Source organism: Nipponia nippon, unplaced genomic scaffold (genome assembly GCF_047370975.1).
Source record: "Nipponia nippon isolate SJK-2023a ecotype South Korea unplaced genomic scaffold, ASM4737097v1 scaffold_7, whole genome shotgun sequence".
Classification (NCBI taxonomy): Eukaryota; Metazoa; Chordata; class Aves; order Pelecaniformes; family Threskiornithidae; genus Nipponia; species Nipponia nippon.
In genome coordinates, this window is record NW_028262391.1 from 9,176,959 (window position 1) to 9,195,251 (window position 18,293).

Below are 18,293 nucleotides of genomic sequence, written 5' to 3' on the forward strand. Positions count from 1 at the left end.
GGACACAGAACAGACCTGATCCTGCTACCTGTTCTCGTGAAATTAGGGCTTCCAGACACAGACGCTACACTGAATGCCTAATAATTTTAACTGCGCACAATGCTATAAATGCAATCACATTTAGATTGCCTGCCTCCCCTAAATCTGCATATCATCTTTTCCTCTCCTACTGCACCCTGATCTTTGCTCTGTAGTCCAGATGTTTGTCTTGGGGAAAGAGCAAGAAACTTCTGAGTGAAGGAAAGCAGCAGGCAGGATTTGTTTTGATGGATATATATATTATTTGCGCATCGAGATTTGGGGAAATGAGGTTCAAACTTCCAAGGACTGCCACTCCTTCAGAACATAAATCCTGCCTCTTTCAGACCAGTCAGCGTATGTGTGGAGTTTTTACGACTATCTTTAATTTTAAGAATCTCTTTTGCCTTTTTTTTTTTGGTGTAGGGGCAACAGTGTTGGCCATAAGCCAAGAGAGCATTCACGCGAATAAGGGTTTGCATATTTAGGACATAAGATTTTGTGCTTTCTCATTAAAAATAACATTGGTAGTTACAAATAAATATGACATACATGCTGTCCGCCTGCTAGGTCCCATGAAAAGTTTCCATACTGGTACACCATACACTGGGACAGATCCTTAAAATTGCGTGCTGATTCTTCTGTCCACCAGTCTACGAGGTCTCCATTCTCATTAAAATTTCTGCCTGTAATAATATGTTAACAGAATTATGTATACAGGAAAAGAGGTTTTTGATGCAGTAAGAGGGGTAGCAAGTAAGTATAATGACTCATGCAAAAAAATCACTGTAGTGAGGCAGTCATACAGATGATGCTCTTTTTTTTTTTTTCTCCTAAGAGATTAAGGCTCTCTTAGGAAGTCTAGTATGGTTCTGACCTGTGAGTCAAAGCTGGATGGATCACAGTGTGGGTCTAGAAATGACTGATGTGGCTGGGCAGCAGGTCTGATAGCTAGACCCTTAGCTTCACGCCTCTGCCAGCCTAGTGACACACCCTGTTCACAATTATGTGTAGTTCATGATGGTTTTTGATGCAGCCTTTGGGAAAAGCAAGTGACCAGCAACTATATTAAAAGCCCTTGTGTGCTGCAGGCCCGCATCCTGGGCTGTTGCTGCAGCCTAGCAGCTACGGGAGTGTCTGTGGGATTCTTTGGATAGCGCTTTTGGGACTCATCATGGGGAACAGTACTGTAAAGCCTCAGAAATCCAGATTTGTTTTTATATATGGAAACTTAATCTTCATTTTATCTGCCCCCTGGAATGATTAAGCACTAAAGCATGTAAAACATTCCGTGCATTGTAAGGTTTGTAACTAGAAACTCGGTGCCTTACCATTGTCATCAAAACCATGCGTGATTTCATGACCGATGACCATGCCTATGCCACCGTAGTTCAGAGATTTGGGCTGGGATGCACTGAAGAAAGGGGGCTGCAAAATGCCGGCAGGGAAGACTGCAAAAAAACCCACAACACAGTTAAGGCACTGCCTCATTATCCTATGTGCGCAGTGTGAACAGACCATTTTTATGGGCTTCAACCAAAGTCATGCTGTTCCCTCAGATTTACCAGCAACAATAAGTGAATTGACACATGGTAATGGCTGTGGGACAGGAGGAACAGATAAGCACGACCACTCCCCTACCGCCTCAAGCCTAGGGTAAAGCAAAATAGCTCTTCAGACACTTGCAAAATCATGATCAGCTTTTGCTTTGTCGTTGTTAACTATGTTACTTTGCAAAAAAGCAGTTTACTTTTCCAATTTACAGCACTTAGCTTTCTCAGACTCCTGTATCATTATTAAATAAACCTCACAACATCATGAAAAGTGGGAGGGTGTTCCCCTAGAACAATAAATTATTTGATCATTGCCCCCCCCCCCCGCCCCCAAATCAACCTGAGAGAGAGGAATTCATTCTTCCACTGAAAGTATCAGTAACTCCCACTAGAATCAATAAAAATAGGCCAAGCTGGCAATGAAAGAACAGGAACAAAGCAGTTCTTTTCACCCACTTCTGTGCTCATTCTTCTAGGCTTTTAAGAAACAAATAAGTAAAAAAGAAATCATGTTGCAATTGTGATCTTTATATAAATGAAGAATTAAAAAAAACCTATAAAATATTCAGTTACACTTTATATCTCATGCGGGCCTTCTCCCTATACTTCAGGCTGTTGCAGCAATATAAAGTATTAATTCTCATTGTGAATGAGATGTATGTAACTCTACAAAACTTGAACAAAAAAGAGGAGTTGGATGACAGTTTTCACACAACAAAAGAAAGAAAACAGATACTTCTTGCATTTCAGCATCAATCCAGTACAGTTCTAGCAGTTTCTTTCAAGAGGAGAAAGAACCATGGGAAAATTGAAAAGTAATAAACAGGTTAGAAAAGAAACCGTTTCTGCTGTCCTGTGGAAAATGCTGCTTACTGTCACAGTAATTCTATTACATTGTTAGTTCGACATGGAATTAATTATCCAAATGTTTTGATGTTATTATCGGAAAGTATTGATAGTAAAGTGTAAATGCCATACTGTCTGATGGGCTATTTTGATGACTGGCAAGCCAGCGACACCTGGAGGGTACAGCATCAGCACACTATTCTTTTTGGAGATGAATGCTAGCAAGATGTTTACTCAGAATGATGCGCATCAGTCCTGGCGGCTTGGAATACTACAGCTGTAACTTGCTTGGAGCTCAGCCTGTCTTTCTTGAAACCACAGGGCCATCTTCCCTCCCTGGAGGCAGACGGTTACCCAGGACTGTCAGTTCAGTTTAATTAACACCCTGTCACCTCATCCATTTTTAGAGTAAAATGTCGGAATTCGTAGATTTATTTTTGACTCCACCCTTCTGAAAACAACTTATGCCATGACTTCTGTTACATAATACAGGTCTGAAGTGGACGGGCATTCCTCCCGCGGTGGAGGATACATTTCGAGTAGAGATTTAAAGAAGAGAGAAGTGCATCTCCTTTGGGATCTAAAGGGCAGATTGTACTTCTCAGCTTTGTGAACACCCAAGGCAGGAAAAGGCATAAAGTATTTCCCTCAGAATCTGTGCAGCCCTGGACAAAAGAAGAGGACACGTTGCTTTCCTTGTTGAACGTGTCTGAGAAGAGTAACGCCTTTACCAGGACTGACTGCTGCACGGTATCGCCCCAGCAGCCAGAGCATGGGTCAGTTCAATTTTGCCTGCCTGCCTGGGGCTCAGAGGTAGCTGGTACCTAAAGGACCATAGGGTGGGCTACCTTACTACAGCAGCTCAGCTGATTTTTTTGAGGTTGAGCAGCATCCTTATGATCAGTGCTGATGGAACAGTGAAGATCAGACCATATTTAAATGTAATAATAGAGCTCTAATTTTCCTACACATCATGCACAGAACTCCTCTTTAGAGGGATTTTTTTTTAAAAGCATAATACTAAGCTAATTCAGACATCACTCTAAAGATCAGACTGCTTTAATTATCCTGTGGCATGCCATAGCTAAAGAATGAGGTAAAAATTTATGGCTCATATTAACTGCCAGTCACCAATTTCAGTATTCCGAATCATGATTCCTCTTCTACGAATTACTGAACAAAGCTATTTTAAACAAAGCCTTCTGAGCAGATTTTTGTGCTAAATGTTCAGTAATGAGCTAAATGTCACTTAGCTTTACCACTTGCCAAACTGATTGCATACGTCTTGCCATCCTTAACCAAGCAGTGCTGGTCAGTTAAGTCAACACAGTTTTGTCTCTATGAAGTCTGTCTTGGATTTCACAATGCTCATTTCATGTTTTACCTTTAGAACATGCTGCAAAGCCAAAACAGTTTGGGTTAACTGGAAAAGCTCATGAACCTTGGCAAATATTACCAAAGTTTTCACTAGGATGTGAAACCTAAAAATAGGTGAGTATTGTAGCTGCTGAATTCCTACGCCAACAGCACCGCATGCGTAGTCCATTTGTAGTGGGCTGTATTCTCTTGTCCTGTTTATGACTGCATCAATACAAGGAGTTTTCTCCATGCCTCCTCATTCTTGCCTGCACGATGTCGAGTGCAGTCCCACTGTGCCCAAAACAGTACTCTCTGTGATTCTGAAAGTTCAAGATATTACAAAGACACAGGCAACTAGTAGGAGTCAGAATCGTATTTGCAGGAGTCTGCTTAACAGATCACCTGGCTCAGTAAAATCTGAAAATCTAGGACTGCAGGCTCTCTTTTATCTTCTTCAGTTCTTCAGTAGGGACAGAAATAATTAAGAAGCAAAAATCCTTTTGGAAAGCTTGGCTTAGTTTGTTGATTTCTTCCATTATAAACCTGATGCTATTCCTTTAAACCTCCACTTGCAGAATCAAGACTTACGCAATCGGGGGTGCTAAATGAACTTTTTTTGCACAGAAAACACTGACTGCGAAAATGTTAATATGCTGTATTAAACATACCATGTAAAAACTGGAAGAAAACTGCATCCGTTTGGCTTAGTGCAGATGCGCTTGCTCACCGAACAACAGGGAGCGCTTTTTGCCATGTAATAAAGTATGATACTTGGTCCCAAAATATAGCCTCTGATTACCTCTGGTGCTACTGGGAGGCCTGCTGGCAGTGGCAGTCTTGCAGATCAGCGACACTATTTTTGACACTAGTATTATAAGAGCCCAGTGGAAGAGAGTACCTGACGTTTTTCACCTTGATTTAATGGTTCGTTTGATAAAAGAAGTGGGACTATATCAGAAGCCATTACTGAAAACTGGAAAGAAGTGGTAATTTCATCCCTGGCAATGAAAATAACATCTCTACCAAATATTTTCTTTGGAAGCCTTCATAAATAAACAAGATTGTTTCATTTTGTGCATTTGTGCATTTTGTGATACTGTTTCATTTCTGTGCAGAGCCCTGCAGGACAAGGTTTTTTCATTTTTGAGAGACTTATTTTCAGGAGTTATGCATGGATCATAGTACCTCACTAACAGCTTAGAAAGGACACTGCAATTTATGACATGTGGATAATAACAATATTTGCAGAACGGGTATGACAGAAATCTTGTGAGGCATAATTAACGTTGTAAAATGTTTTGTGACTCTTGAAAGACTTCACCACTGTGAAGAGAGCTGCTATGGTTCACAAGATGAGAAACCTCAGTGCCTCCATGCGGTTCTAATCTTTAGCTATAATGGATTCTTTTTTTAAATTTCTTTAAAAGCATTTTAATGCTTTCTCTTCTTATTTGAAGTTATTTTTAACCATGGATGGTTTTGGGTAGGCTGACATGAGAAATGTTTATACTCAAGAGCATTACGAAAACTATTTCATTGTACTGAACTTTTCCTTTACTTTTTAAATTTGATTTTTTCCTTGGTTTAATCTACCAGGTTTCCATTCTCATTTTTCCAACATAAAAGAAGCAGAATTAAATGACACATCAGACAGTGAACTTGAAGTCATCTGGCAGACTTTAAATCTTGAGAACAGCAATTAATGATGCCTCAAAATTCCTTAAACTTTTCTTAAGCCATATGTAAAAGAATGTATGTTAGAACTTTGCATTTAAGATAGCTAACAGTTAAGACTTGCAATTTAAATGGGACTATTTAATACTAGTTTGGAGCTCTTATATACTGTGGTTCATAATTAGATCTTGAAGTGCTATAGACAAGAGAGCTGCTGAGAGATTTTCTGAGTAAGCTTTGTCTTTTGGGAAATGCTGGTTTCATTGAGCCCCAAATGTTTTGTTCCAACTGTCGTGATTATTTTTACATAGAGAAGGTGGTGACAGAGCCACGTAGGATTTCTGTCTGCTTGGGACTTGAAGCAGCTCTGGAACAGTGACCCCGCAAGCTCCTGGTCCCATGCAGCACGGGACAGGTGGCTCAGCACAGCTTATGTGAAGCTGATGGCTGTAGACTGTTTTCTGAGCACTGGATCTTACAGCTGTGTATGGGAAAGTGCTGGAGATGAGGAAATAGCAAATGAGAATAAGCTGGTTTTTGCACTAATATTCCAGCATTATTTCATCATTGCAGGCAGAACGTTTGTTGCCTTGATAACAGGACATTTGTTTTAGACTGGTCTCACTCTGTGTAATTACCATTACAGAAAGCAAAGTGTACTGCTTCATGAGAACAGGCGTGGGGCTCTGTGATTCTGGCCTACCATGTGAAACGTTAGGAGATTCTGAGCAGTTCAGTCAATGAACTGGTGTATTCATTAACCAGCAGGATGAAACTCAGCATCCTTCCCAAAGCCGTACCAAATAACTTTGTACAAAGGCATTGCGAAGGGGCTGTAAGGAACCGAAGCCAAATCTACTCTATGGCAGGAAGTTCCACAACTTTCTTTTAGTCAGTGTTTCCTTCAGGTGAAACTGGTACTGTACTCCCTCTTCATCCCTTAAAAAAAAAAAAAAACAAAGGCTGGGGCCACCAAATTTACTTGGTCATTAAACTTCTAGCCACTCCACACTGCTATTGCTTTCATGGCTGAATCCCGAGCCGCTGTCCTTGTTCTGCAAAAAGGCAATTCAAAAAATGAGGAGATAAAAACAGTATGAATGAAACCTCTGATTTTGCTGCACTGAGGCACTTCTGCAACCCCCATAATATTAAGACCATTTCACTTCTTGATTTTAAAAATACATACATACGTATATATATATATATATAAATAATTTGGCCATCAAATCTGTACCCAGGTAATAAGTTGGTAAACCTTACCTATCTGATTTCTACTTGCTGAATAAAAAGCATTGACAACAGCAGCTCCACTTATCCACCTAGTAACAACAGAAGAATAAATGTTAGAATTTCAGTTTGTAATGACAGAGTTAATGATTACTGGAACAAACCTAGACACAGAATCACAGAATCACAGAATAATTGAGGTTGGAAGGTACTTCTGGAGATGACTGTCAAGTCCAACGCCCCAGTGCACTCAGCCTCTCATTGTATGTCAGGCACTCCAATACCGTAATCATTTTAGTAGCCCTTTCCCTTCGTTATTCAAACTGATTAACAACGATACTTAATTTTTGTTTCTATTTCCACTCATACCGCAGCATTGTACAGGCAAAATTTCCCATATAAAGAAACTGAAACACAGAACCTGAGGTTATAATGATATCTAAACATTTGGGCGTAACGGAACTTTTTTTTTAGGACTCTCTACTTGAAAGGATTTCTGTGTCACCTATCGTTGTCATATATGCAGCTATCTCAAATACCAGTACATCATGAGTATCAGATTAGAGGCTATTACAATTTTTTCCTTAACGCAGTTTCTTGAGGAGTGAAGGTACATGCAAAGATCATCACGAGCTCTTGTGGCAGAGGCACGGCTTGATTCACAGTCCTATGGTTTAATTTAAATAATACCTACTTTCCTTGATGAAGGCTCTTGGCATTACTTTTGGGTCCATCTCAACACATGGGAAATAATGAGTTTTAACTCTTTTTTTTTCCAGTTTACAGTTTTACTGGCTTTCACCAGTGATCAGCTAATGAAATTCCTAGAATCACAAGCAGGGCTACTGTTTTGATGTGGGTCATTATTGTACACATTTAATATTTCAGAAAAGATGTCAGAGAAAATGAGATAACAATTCTACAAGATAAAATAGCTGGGCCTCACACAACTGAAGCTGTATTTCCTGGCTCCGTGCTCTCTGAGTGAAATTAATTTCTCTGATAAATGATCTATTTGATAACTGTATTGCATATGCCAGTCATAAGCAATGCAAAGTATTCTAACAGGGGCTGTTGCTTGATTAAGTGAAAATGAATTTGAAGAATAAATTATAACTATCAGAGTATAATCAATTGTCGTTGGTACTTCCAGGCTCACTTCAGGTATTATCTGAATGCGATTAAACTTATGGTAGTTACTCCTAACTAATAGACACTTGTGAGAACAAAATAGGAGTTGTGTTAAATCAAGCTGAAGCAATTGAACAAGCCAAGCCCAAACACAGCTTGAAGTTAAAATAGAGCAGAAGTGAGGTGGCTGTTAGGTGGAACATAACTTTTTAGTTAACGATATGTAAATACAGAACAGCAAAAGCAACAGTTGGAACTGTTTATCCACAATAATGCCTATAGTTCTGAAAAGCTGCAACATAGTATTTGGAACATTCATAGTGGTCATTCCCGAGGTGTGAAGTATATGCTTCATCTTCTGAAAAGGTGGGAGTTTGAAGATGCAAGATGACTGACTAGAAAGAGTCTGAACAGTTGCAGTTTTTGATTTTTTTTTCCTTAAAAAAGAAGTCTGGAACAGCACTATGAAAATGATAAAGTAATTAAAAATAGAAACACAGAACCATAAAACAATTTAGGTAAAAAGGACCTTTAGAAGTCATATGGCCCCATGTGAAGCTAACTAGATCAGGTTGCTTAGAGGCTTGTCCATTCAAGATTTGAGTATCTCCAAGGATGGCGATATGGAGATCTCGCAACCTCTCTGGGTCTTGTTTGACCACCCATGTGGTGAAAAGTTTTTCCTAACACCTAGTCAGAATTTTGCATGTTCCAGCTTGTGTCTCTTCCCACTTGTCCTATCACCATGCATCTCCAAGAAGAGTCAGGCTTCTCTATATTGCCTCCCATTAGGTAGTTGAAGACAGCAGTAAGACCTCCTCTTAGTCTTTTCTTTCTTAGACTGTATAAACCTAGTTCTCTTATCCTTTCCTCAACATAAATCCAGCTCTGCAGCCCGTATTGAAATGATGGGTCTTGCAAAGTTAGCATTGCCTATGGTGACCACAGTAATTTTTCTGATTTGGTTTAAATTAACTTCCAAATGCGTGAGAGCTCAGACAGGAAGAGTAACCAGTACAGCTAGGGAATGTGCCGTGTTAGTCTTTTGGTACATCTACATTCTACATTAATATTTTAATTCAGAGCAAAAGTACATTTCTGAAGTAAATTCCTGCTCATCCTCATTTAATCGTGCTTTCTCATGCAGTCTCTGAGCAAGAGAAACGAAATTCTCAGGGATGAAATTAATCGTTCAGATGAACTTAATTAAAAAGCTGCTCTCCAGGAGTCCACTTAATCCACTCCGGGAGCTAAGGGACCAGACTAGACCTACTCCACAATACTTAACCTTCTACACCATCTCCCAATGTCTTTGCCCTACTTGATAAAGTAGATCCAGCCTTTGAGAAACGAGCAATGCCCTCTTACCTGCCATCTTCATGGAGGAAAAAGTGAGAAGGAAGGTCATTAAATTATCACTGATTACCCTCCACGTTCCTCCTCCTGTGGAAACTGGCTGAAAGACTATACACAGTATTTTTAAATACTTACTCCTCTTTGTCCACCTTTTCTCTAAGCTTTTTCAACCTTTTCTTCTGGGTAAATACTAAATTTTGAATAATGTTTTCAAAATATTCTTCTTCTTTGTAGTTCAACTAAAAAGAAAGAGGGAAAAATACTTTAGTGGTGGTGTTATTGATTTGCAATAAAATCACAGAATCATAGAATACCAGGTTGGAAGAGACCTCGAGGATCATCTGCTCCAACCTTTCCAGCACAATCTAGACGAGATGGCCCAGCACCATGTCCAGCTGAGTCTTAAACGTGTTAAGCGTAGCAGAGTCAACCACTTCCCTGGGGAGATTATTCCAATGATTGACTGTTCTCATTGTGAACAATTTACCTCTCGTGTCCAATCGGAATCTCCCTGGGAGTAACGTGTACCCGTTACCCCTTGTCCTCACCATGTGACTCCTTGTAAAAAGGGAGTCTCCATCTTCTTTGTAGCTCCCCTTTAAGTACTGGTACATGGTGATGAGATCACCTCTAAGCTTCCTTTTCTCAAGGCTGAACAAACCCAGCTCTCTCAGCCTATCCTCATACGGCAGGCTTCCCAGACCCTTGATCATCTTGGCGGCCCTTCTCTGGACCCCCTCCAGCCTATCCACATCTTTTTTGTATAACAGGGACCAGAACTGTACACAGTTCTGACTGGATCTGGAAAATCGCGTCTTAAGCACGATGAGCTAAGCAATGCATTTTTAAGAGTATTTTTTGATCTACATTTAGAACTTGGTTTGCAGTGCTCTGCTACATCACAGAGTTGATACCGTAGCTGGATCTATGTTAGCAGCTGTATACTTTTTTCCAGAGATCTTTATCCCCTCTTTATATATATATATTTTCAGTGGAGTTCAGCATTTGTTGGTTTTGACCCAAGCCTCTGGGAGTTGCCTGCTTGAAACCAGTAGCTACCAGCTTGGTAAGCTGCAATTCCACCTTAGAAAGAATACGATGAATAAGGCTTAAATTGTGTCTGAAAAAGCACACTTTGGTTATATGTCTATATTTTTCAAAATTAAAACTTTGACTTCTGAGACATATTCTGCCTGAACATACACATACACCGAATATATTAATGGAGTTAGTTACTCTTACAAATGCACCTACAAGGTAAAAGAATACTGAGGTCACTTTTTGCACTGAAAAAGCTCAGATGCAGTTTAAATTATACAGGCTGTCCAATGTCATACTTCAGGGACTAATTCCAATCCATGGATAAATAGGCACAGTTACTAAGTTATGTGTACTCGCAGCCACTTCAACCAGTATTATGTCAATCCGTGGCAGATTTAGAAATAGTGGACTGAACACCATTGCCTCCATGTTTTATTCTAGCATAATTCCTCTAGAACTTATACGTTCCCTTGAAATACCATCAAATACTTACCACCATCTGTACTGGATCAGCTGTACTACACTGGCTTTTAATACATCCTTATTTACACTTGTGCAACTGAGCACAAGATTGAGTTATTCTGTGCAGATGCATATGGTTCGGCTTGGCTATGAAGGCAAATTCACCATTTTTTCTCTTAAGACCCTTTTCTAATTATACCACCTATTGTGCATACGTACCTCCTGGTACTCACTGTTCAGCTTATTGTCATCAGTCACAATCTCATCTGGATAACCAATCCTCTCTCTAATTGCTGTTGCCTAGGGACAAGATAATTTGATACCCATAGCAAATCCAGCCATATTTTTAAATCAATCATAAATTATACAATAAATGCAATATGGAAGCAACTTCAGAAAACCCAGGATGTTAATTATATATAGGTTTTGTTTACTTTTTTAAATTCATTGAAAGCACTGTAAAGTTCATGGTTAATTATAACAATGGAAAATTCTAAAAAGTATGTTCTGTTCCTTCCTTTTTAAGTAAACTTAGAGAAATGTGCACAAGACAGTGAAACGTATTTCAACTATGCTTTTGAGTTGAAAGGCTGGTTTAAACAAATAGCAGAAATCCTGAAATATTTGACATATTTTACAGCATCTAAAATAGAAATAAAATTAATAACTGGATGTTTTTTAACTTCAGTACAGTATAGGAAAACACATTTACAAATTTCCAGAAATTTGTACAGTTTGACTCAGTTTGGGTCTGTATCTGTGTTTCTTAACTAGCTCCCACACCTACACTAAAGTGAAATAATTCACTTAAATGTTCCCAGCTTTTGACAATTTGAAGTCCTGAACAAATTTTTTTAACCCAAACCTTACTCAGTTTCTTTTGATAGCCAAGTTTTGATTTGTAATTGATGGCAATGTCAGGAGTAATTAAAAAAAAAAAAAAGAACAAATGATTCTTTAGCAATTCTTTCTAGTATTTCCATATAAATATGTCCTAATAAATTTAGCAGTAAAATCGCATTATTTATACAAATAATTTTCTGATGTAGGCTATTCCCACAAACAAGTGAACATTATAAACAACATGTGGAGTGTGAGTGGGATCATAACTTCTCAGACAGTTTGCATCTCATTTTGTCAAATAAATGGTTCGTAACAGTGGAAGTATTTCATAGACTTTGTACATATACTGTCTACGTCTAATCATAATACAGAATTTATTTAGGATTTCCACTTTAGTACCTGACTTACACTGCCATTCCTGATTTGAAGTTACTGTGTGGTGGTAACTGATCAATATGTGTAGCTGTGGAAATAACACTAGGAATGTACATAAGCACCAGTTCATATAACTGCATCTTTACTGTCTGATCACATCAGAATCAGTATAAGCTCACTGGATGCCGTGACTGTCTTAGCTATCTGTTGCAGTTGTAGCTTTTTGTGGACTTTACAGTCTAGAGTTGTTTGATAAACCAGTAATATTTTGATAGTTATTTTAAATGTTTTTTTCTAAGATTTTCTAACACAAAATTCTGGAGGAAAACGCCAGGTCCCACTCTATAATGAATAAAACCATGATATTTTCCAAGCTTTTTAAAAATTAGATTTTAATAATAAATTATTAAAAACTCAAAATTGAAATTTTTTTATTATCTCCACAGTATAACAAAATAGAGATGTAATAAATAGTTCTTCCAATTGCTTCACTCCCAATTCCGGGCTCTCTAGAACTGATTTCTGTTACTTACTCTAGACTTACATGAACTGTCTAAAGCTACGTCTTCCCTTAGAAGAGAACTCACTGATGATGTCCAGCCTGTGGTTTGACTTTTTGGTTTTGTCCTATTGCTCCTAATAGCTGGTCAAATCACCGTAAATCATTCCTCCTCATTTTCAGTATTACTTTCTTGTAGACATTCATTATCTAGCCCCTTAATCACTGATTTGCCTGGAAGGTCTTAATCTTGTATACAGATTCCTCCTGTTTTGTGTGCTTATCTCTACAGAGGCCCCTTCCCATGTAATCTGGATCTGGTATAGGAAGTCAGTAAGCTGCTGTGCCTATATAAACACAAATATATGTGGTTTTGTGTATATAAAATAGCGACAGATGTTACTGCTTATTTTTTTCAGGAAAAACAATTGAAATACTGATTTTTATAGAACTACACAACATTACCAATATTTAAGATTTAACTTACTTTTTGTTCTGCTTTCTTTTTGGTTTCTGCATCCATCCAGGTAAGTTCATCTAAGGTTTTTATAAAAACATCACGTATATCTGCAATCATTTCCTCAACCTTGGAAAAAACATGAGTATGTTAAAAATCCACATAAAATGATCCAATTATTTTTCCACAGTCATAGCTTGTTTATTACAGACTTGTTTTTCCTGCATGAGCTGCTTGAGTGTATGCCATTTATGGGCCACATTCAAATCTGGAGCTCAAGTTAAGTAGTACTTTTAACCTGTCCTGTGGGAGGAAAGGGAATGGGCATGAGTTCACAAGGCAATGCAACTTCAGTCACAAAAAATCTGTCAGATATCCATCTGCTGGATGTTGTGCATCTGATCAAATTATTGTGTATATGTCAACCACAAAAAACGGTCTATCTTAAGCCTGGATTACAGGAGGAATGATAGGAGGAAACTAAGGCTTAACTCCAGGCTAATTTTCAGCAATTTTCTGTGTGACTGAAGACAAACAGAAATAGCCGATTGTCCCTGCGCCCCATGTTGGCAGGATGTGAGCTGGCATCAGTCCCGAAGAACAAGCAGTGACTGTTAATTTCCATAAGTGCTGTTCCTCAGGCGCGCATATTGGCTTGTGCACTGTCCATCGCCAATGTGCCAGTGGTGCTTTAGGTTCAAGGCTGGCTCATAGAACAAGTGGAGGAGGCAGATGCCTCTCTCCCTCCAAGTGCGCACACGTAATCTTCGTATTGCACACGTTACTTCGCACTGTGGTCATTTGCTTGGAAAGCAGGCCAGCTCAGGACAAGTAACGCAGAAGTACTTAGGTGCAAAGGAATGACTCTCCTAGCACATACGTTCTTGTTACTCCTCAGCGGTACACTGACTAAGAAGCAAATGTGAAGGTTAGTTTTTTTAGAAAGTGGACCTGCTATATAGAAAAGGTTAATAGAAAGTGTAATCAAAGCTGTGTAAAGAACTGCATGGTAAGTGACAATGAAGTGATGCTTAGATGGCACACAGGCTAAGTTTGCTAAAAGCTTTACCACATGTTTACTGTCTCCAGCGAATGCTTCCTCTACATATAATCGTCCCACTGCATTCTCCATGTTGCCATTGACGTAGTTTGCGCAACGACGCCAAACAGCAGTTTCTGATGTTGTGCCGTAAAGTGCCTGTGAAGTGTAAGCATTAGGTAAAATAGTGACATCTGGGCCCACATAAGGTGAAGCAGAATGGTGACTGACTGGCAGATGTGTTTCAGAGGAGCCTAGCTGACCTTAAATACATGCATTTAATTCACATTTGTGTTTATGGCAGTTAGGTCGACTCTGTAGTGGGAACATCTGTCATAGGCTGAGGAAATACAACAATCATTAGCAATATTCTTTATCCTTCCAAAACATGAAAGGTAGAGAGAAGAAAACTATTCTAAAAGCAAACAATGGGAGAGGTTAAAGAGGAATACCCTGTCACAAAGCTTTCACTGTTACACTGTTGCAGTTCCAGCTCTGACAGGGCCATTGTGATTATGCAGCAAATTAATTTCTGCAGTGGTAAGATTGTGTTTTCCACCCAACCAGCAGCTTCTGTCAGAGCCTCCCACCTTTGGGAGCTTGCAAAGTAGAAGCTCGTTTACTCTATGTGATGTTGCTACAAGGTATGCAAGGATTTTGTCATGATAATGTATAAATATGTGATAAAGCTGAGTGGATAATATAATGGTATGACACCTGAATGAAAGGAATATAACAGACTGTTATATTCCTGGGCAACTCTCTGAAATCATATTCTATAATGAAGTTTATATTCCATAATGAAGCAGCTCCCCATCTCTTCAGAGGTACAGATCAATGACTTCTGGTGTTAAAAGCTCTGTAGCCGCTACACCTTGAACTGAATTACTTGTATTGAAAAGGAAAACTACTAATGTTTCTTTTCAGCCTAAAGCATTAGGGACGCAGGAATGGCCTTTTGAACATGTTGCCAGTACAACACAGCACAGAGATACCTACTGCAGATCTCCCTGAAGAGCCTGTGATGTTGGAGCTTTTTGTAACTCATTACTGACAAACAGCTGAATAGACTAGAAAATCTGTCAGTCCTTAATCTATTTCTTTCTTAGATACTCCCTATACACATACAGGCTGCATCAGTAGTCATTTGCTTACATAGCAAAAGCTTATATAGCAGAAGTAAATACAACCCCTCTCCCCCAGAACTTAAAGCAAAACCAGTAGTAAACATTGGCAGTACTGAGCTTAATTAAATTAATAACTAATTCAGAATGACTATGCAATGAAGATTCTGGTAGATCACTTTGTGTTGCTCAAGCTTATCCTAGTCACTCATAGTTCACTGGTCTCAGCACGACTTGGGTAGAGGGCTACTCGAGACCATGGTGGACTTGCATCAGACCAGGACTGCCCTTCACAGGAACCCTGAGACAGACTCTTTTTAAGTGAGCCTAGTGTCACCAGAGGTGCACAAGAAAAAAAAAGCGGTGCTTTCTACAGCAACAGAAACTCACCTCCTTGTTAGTAAAAATAACATGCAATTAAAACACATTATTGTGGATCTGTACATGTACAGTGCTGATGCATCTGAAATTGCACCTCCTGATCTCATGGGGCATAAATTCTCGACTACAACATCGTAGGGAACACATTTTTTTTCTCTTTAAATGAATCTTGGAAAAAAAGAAAGATACTGATGTGTTTCTTTGGTGGGAGTAATTGTATCCCGAGGATACAGTTCCAGTAGCTGTAAGTATTAAACTAGTGTCATACTACTCTGCATGCTCTTCCACCCCTGCATCTGGCTTCTTGACAGTAGATCTGCTGGAAGGGCACAATTTTGAACAAATGTTACAGTGAAAACTGGCAATTTGACCCTGAGATGGAGAACCAAACGTAAGTGATTTAGCATGACAGCATAGCCACTCAGTAACACATGTAGGCCCATCTACATGTGCAGTCTAGTCATCTGTTGAGAACTTTTTGCTGATTTCTTAAGGAACTGGTTGCAGATCCAATGATCTTTCTGCTAGGACTCTGGCACTTTCTGTAGCACATTTTAAGCACTCTGTCTTTAAAGCAAATGGAGTTTTGAATGAGTAAGTGACCAATTAGCCACACAACCCAGAAAAAAAGAGGTATGGGAGATTCATGGAATGCCATAACTGTCCTAACATTTATATTAGAAAGCGAACTTAACAAGACAAATGCTAGTTTATTTCCACTGCATTTAGTGTGAGAAGCTCCAGCTATACTATATCATATATTATTAATTAATTAGCAGACAATTGTATGTTTTTGTACATAGACTATGGTAAAATCTTTTTCTGTTGTTCTTTCAAACTTTGACATTTTTCTAAATGAAACTTCCTCAGTGAAATCCTAAGATGTAATGGGGGATGACTTCAGTTTATGGAGTGCAAAACATAGTATTCCCTGATCGTGCAGACTAAGCAAATACGAAGCATTATATTAAAATAGTTTCATACTTTAAAAAGTAGGGGGAAAAGCCAAATAATCAATGAATAAGACTGCCCTGTTCAGATATTAAAAACTGACCAAGACCAAACTGAACGTTCGTTGACTTCCTCCTGCCATTATTATCTTTTTCTGTAACAAGCAGAATCTCCTTAAAAAGCCGCATACGTGTATTAAAGTATTTCTTATGTCCAGGTATAACACAGTGGCTTTAACCTTTTTTAATGGAGCTGAGCAAACTTACAAAGTAGAAAGTTCTGCTGTGGAAATACAAAGGACTCCAATCTGTTTGTGAAATTGCTCAGCATTTCCTTAAGCACTAAAATATCTGAAGGATCAAATGACTGAAAAACAAAATTGGGCCCATAATGTTTGACTTTGAATGTATTACTTTGGATGCTGAAGAGTTTGTAACGAACTAATCAGAACTGTAGAGTAATCATTTGCAAATGAATGGGACTGTTCTCTTATCAAAATGGGGATTAATTTAGATTCAGAAGAACAGGGAGACCAAGTACCAGAACAGTGCTTTTCAAATCCACTCCAGCTATCAAGCATGTATCATATAAATTATGTGTACACTCCAGCAGAAGCTTCAGCAAACACATGTAGCTTTTGTCTGTAACATTCAAAATACATTAATTTTTTATATACAAGTACATAAAAAAATTCTCTTTTGTGGTTCACAAAAGTCATCTTTACAACTTAAAAAGAGATTAATTTCTGTACCTTACGAAAAGCATTCCTTGTGTCCTTGTAGTTACGGCTTAGGCTGTTGACAAGATCCATTACGAATCGCCAGATCATGTAATTTTGAAGGTCTCTGTTTAACAAAACAACAATAATAAGCTGGTAATGTCTTCAGGCTTTTTAAGTTTATTGGAAATAAAATGCAAATTAGAAAAATACCTGACATACCTACCTGGGAGTGTATTTATTAAGAATAGACTTCAGCCTGATAAGGTAGTCTGGATCATAAACAATGACATGTTCGGTGTTCTCAACTTTAATTTGTACAGTTGACATTATATCATTTATGAATTTTGACCAGTTGAATGCCTGGAAAATCAATATGCATTATTATATGGTTAAATCATAAAGAAACAGTATTTAGCTGTTTTTTTCCAGTTTAAATATGTTTGCATAGCACAAATGCTCTGCCTTTAGTTTTCCTAACAGCTGCACTACTTGTAAATGGAGTCATCATCATAATAACTGATCTGAGATAATTTATATTCTCTGTGCTCTAAAATCCTATTAAAATAGAATGGTATTTAGCTGAAAGGGTCAAGACATTGTTTTGATTTCAGACTAATACAATTAAAAATGTTATGACCCCTTCCTTTTAGCCTGGAAAAGCAGAAATGGTATATTAAGTAAAATTTTCAGTTGCCTTTTTGCTATATTTGGCTAAGAACTTCTAAATCAAAGCATGACTAACAGCCTGATTTTCAGCACAGTATGTCTCTGTATCTGTGGGGCAATAAGATTCGTGGTGTACTTGACAATACATTCTGAAGCATATGGTAAGGACTTGTTCTGAAGTACACTGAAGTCCATAAAAGGATTTATTTTAATAGGCTTTAAAACAGACATGCTAAATCCACTATCTATAATGCATTTTCCTCTGCACGCCACAGTACTGGATACTGGAAAAGCAACTGATTTGATAGCAGGTCAGTCAGCAGCATGCTGTGACAGACAATTCTCAGACAAAGGTTAGCGTTCTTGTTCGTTTTCTGCCTCTCTGGTCCTAAACCCCCATTTTCTTTCTTCTGGCATTCACCTCTGCGAGAGGCCCACATAACTTTCATGACCCAATACCTATGAAAATTATTTTCTGTTAAGTTTTCATTCTGTAGTGTCCATCTAGTCCAAACAGAGCATTGTTTCAGTGCATCGGCACTCTCAACTGGAAACTCTTACTAGTTT

At 38.5% G+C, this 18,293-nt stretch overlaps 1 protein-coding gene across 4 annotated transcripts in view; it reads right to left on the minus strand.

Annotated features, from left to right (window-relative positions):
• Positions 1-18,293, minus strand: part of MME (membrane metalloendopeptidase) — a 53,911-nt gene that overhangs the window by 10,394 nt on the left and 25,224 nt on the right. For all 4 annotated transcript variants that reach the window (XM_087739365.1, XM_087739363.1, XM_087739364.1 and 1 more), the window contains exons 11-19: positions 17,284-17,420; positions 17,091-17,184; positions 13,914-14,042; positions 12,875-12,973; positions 10,890-10,970; positions 9,303-9,406; positions 6,714-6,772; positions 1,350-1,469; positions 571-704 (exon numbers count right to left, since the gene is read on the minus strand). In XM_087739365.1, coding sequence (XP_087595491.1) covers positions 571-704; positions 1,350-1,469; positions 6,714-6,772; positions 9,303-9,406; positions 10,890-10,970; positions 12,875-12,973; positions 13,914-14,042; positions 17,091-17,184; positions 17,284-17,420 — 957 coding nt within the window. The remainder of the gene's footprint in view (positions 1-570; positions 705-1,349; positions 1,470-6,713; positions 6,773-9,302; positions 9,407-10,889; positions 10,971-12,874; positions 12,974-13,913; positions 14,043-17,090; positions 17,185-17,283; positions 17,421-18,293) is intronic.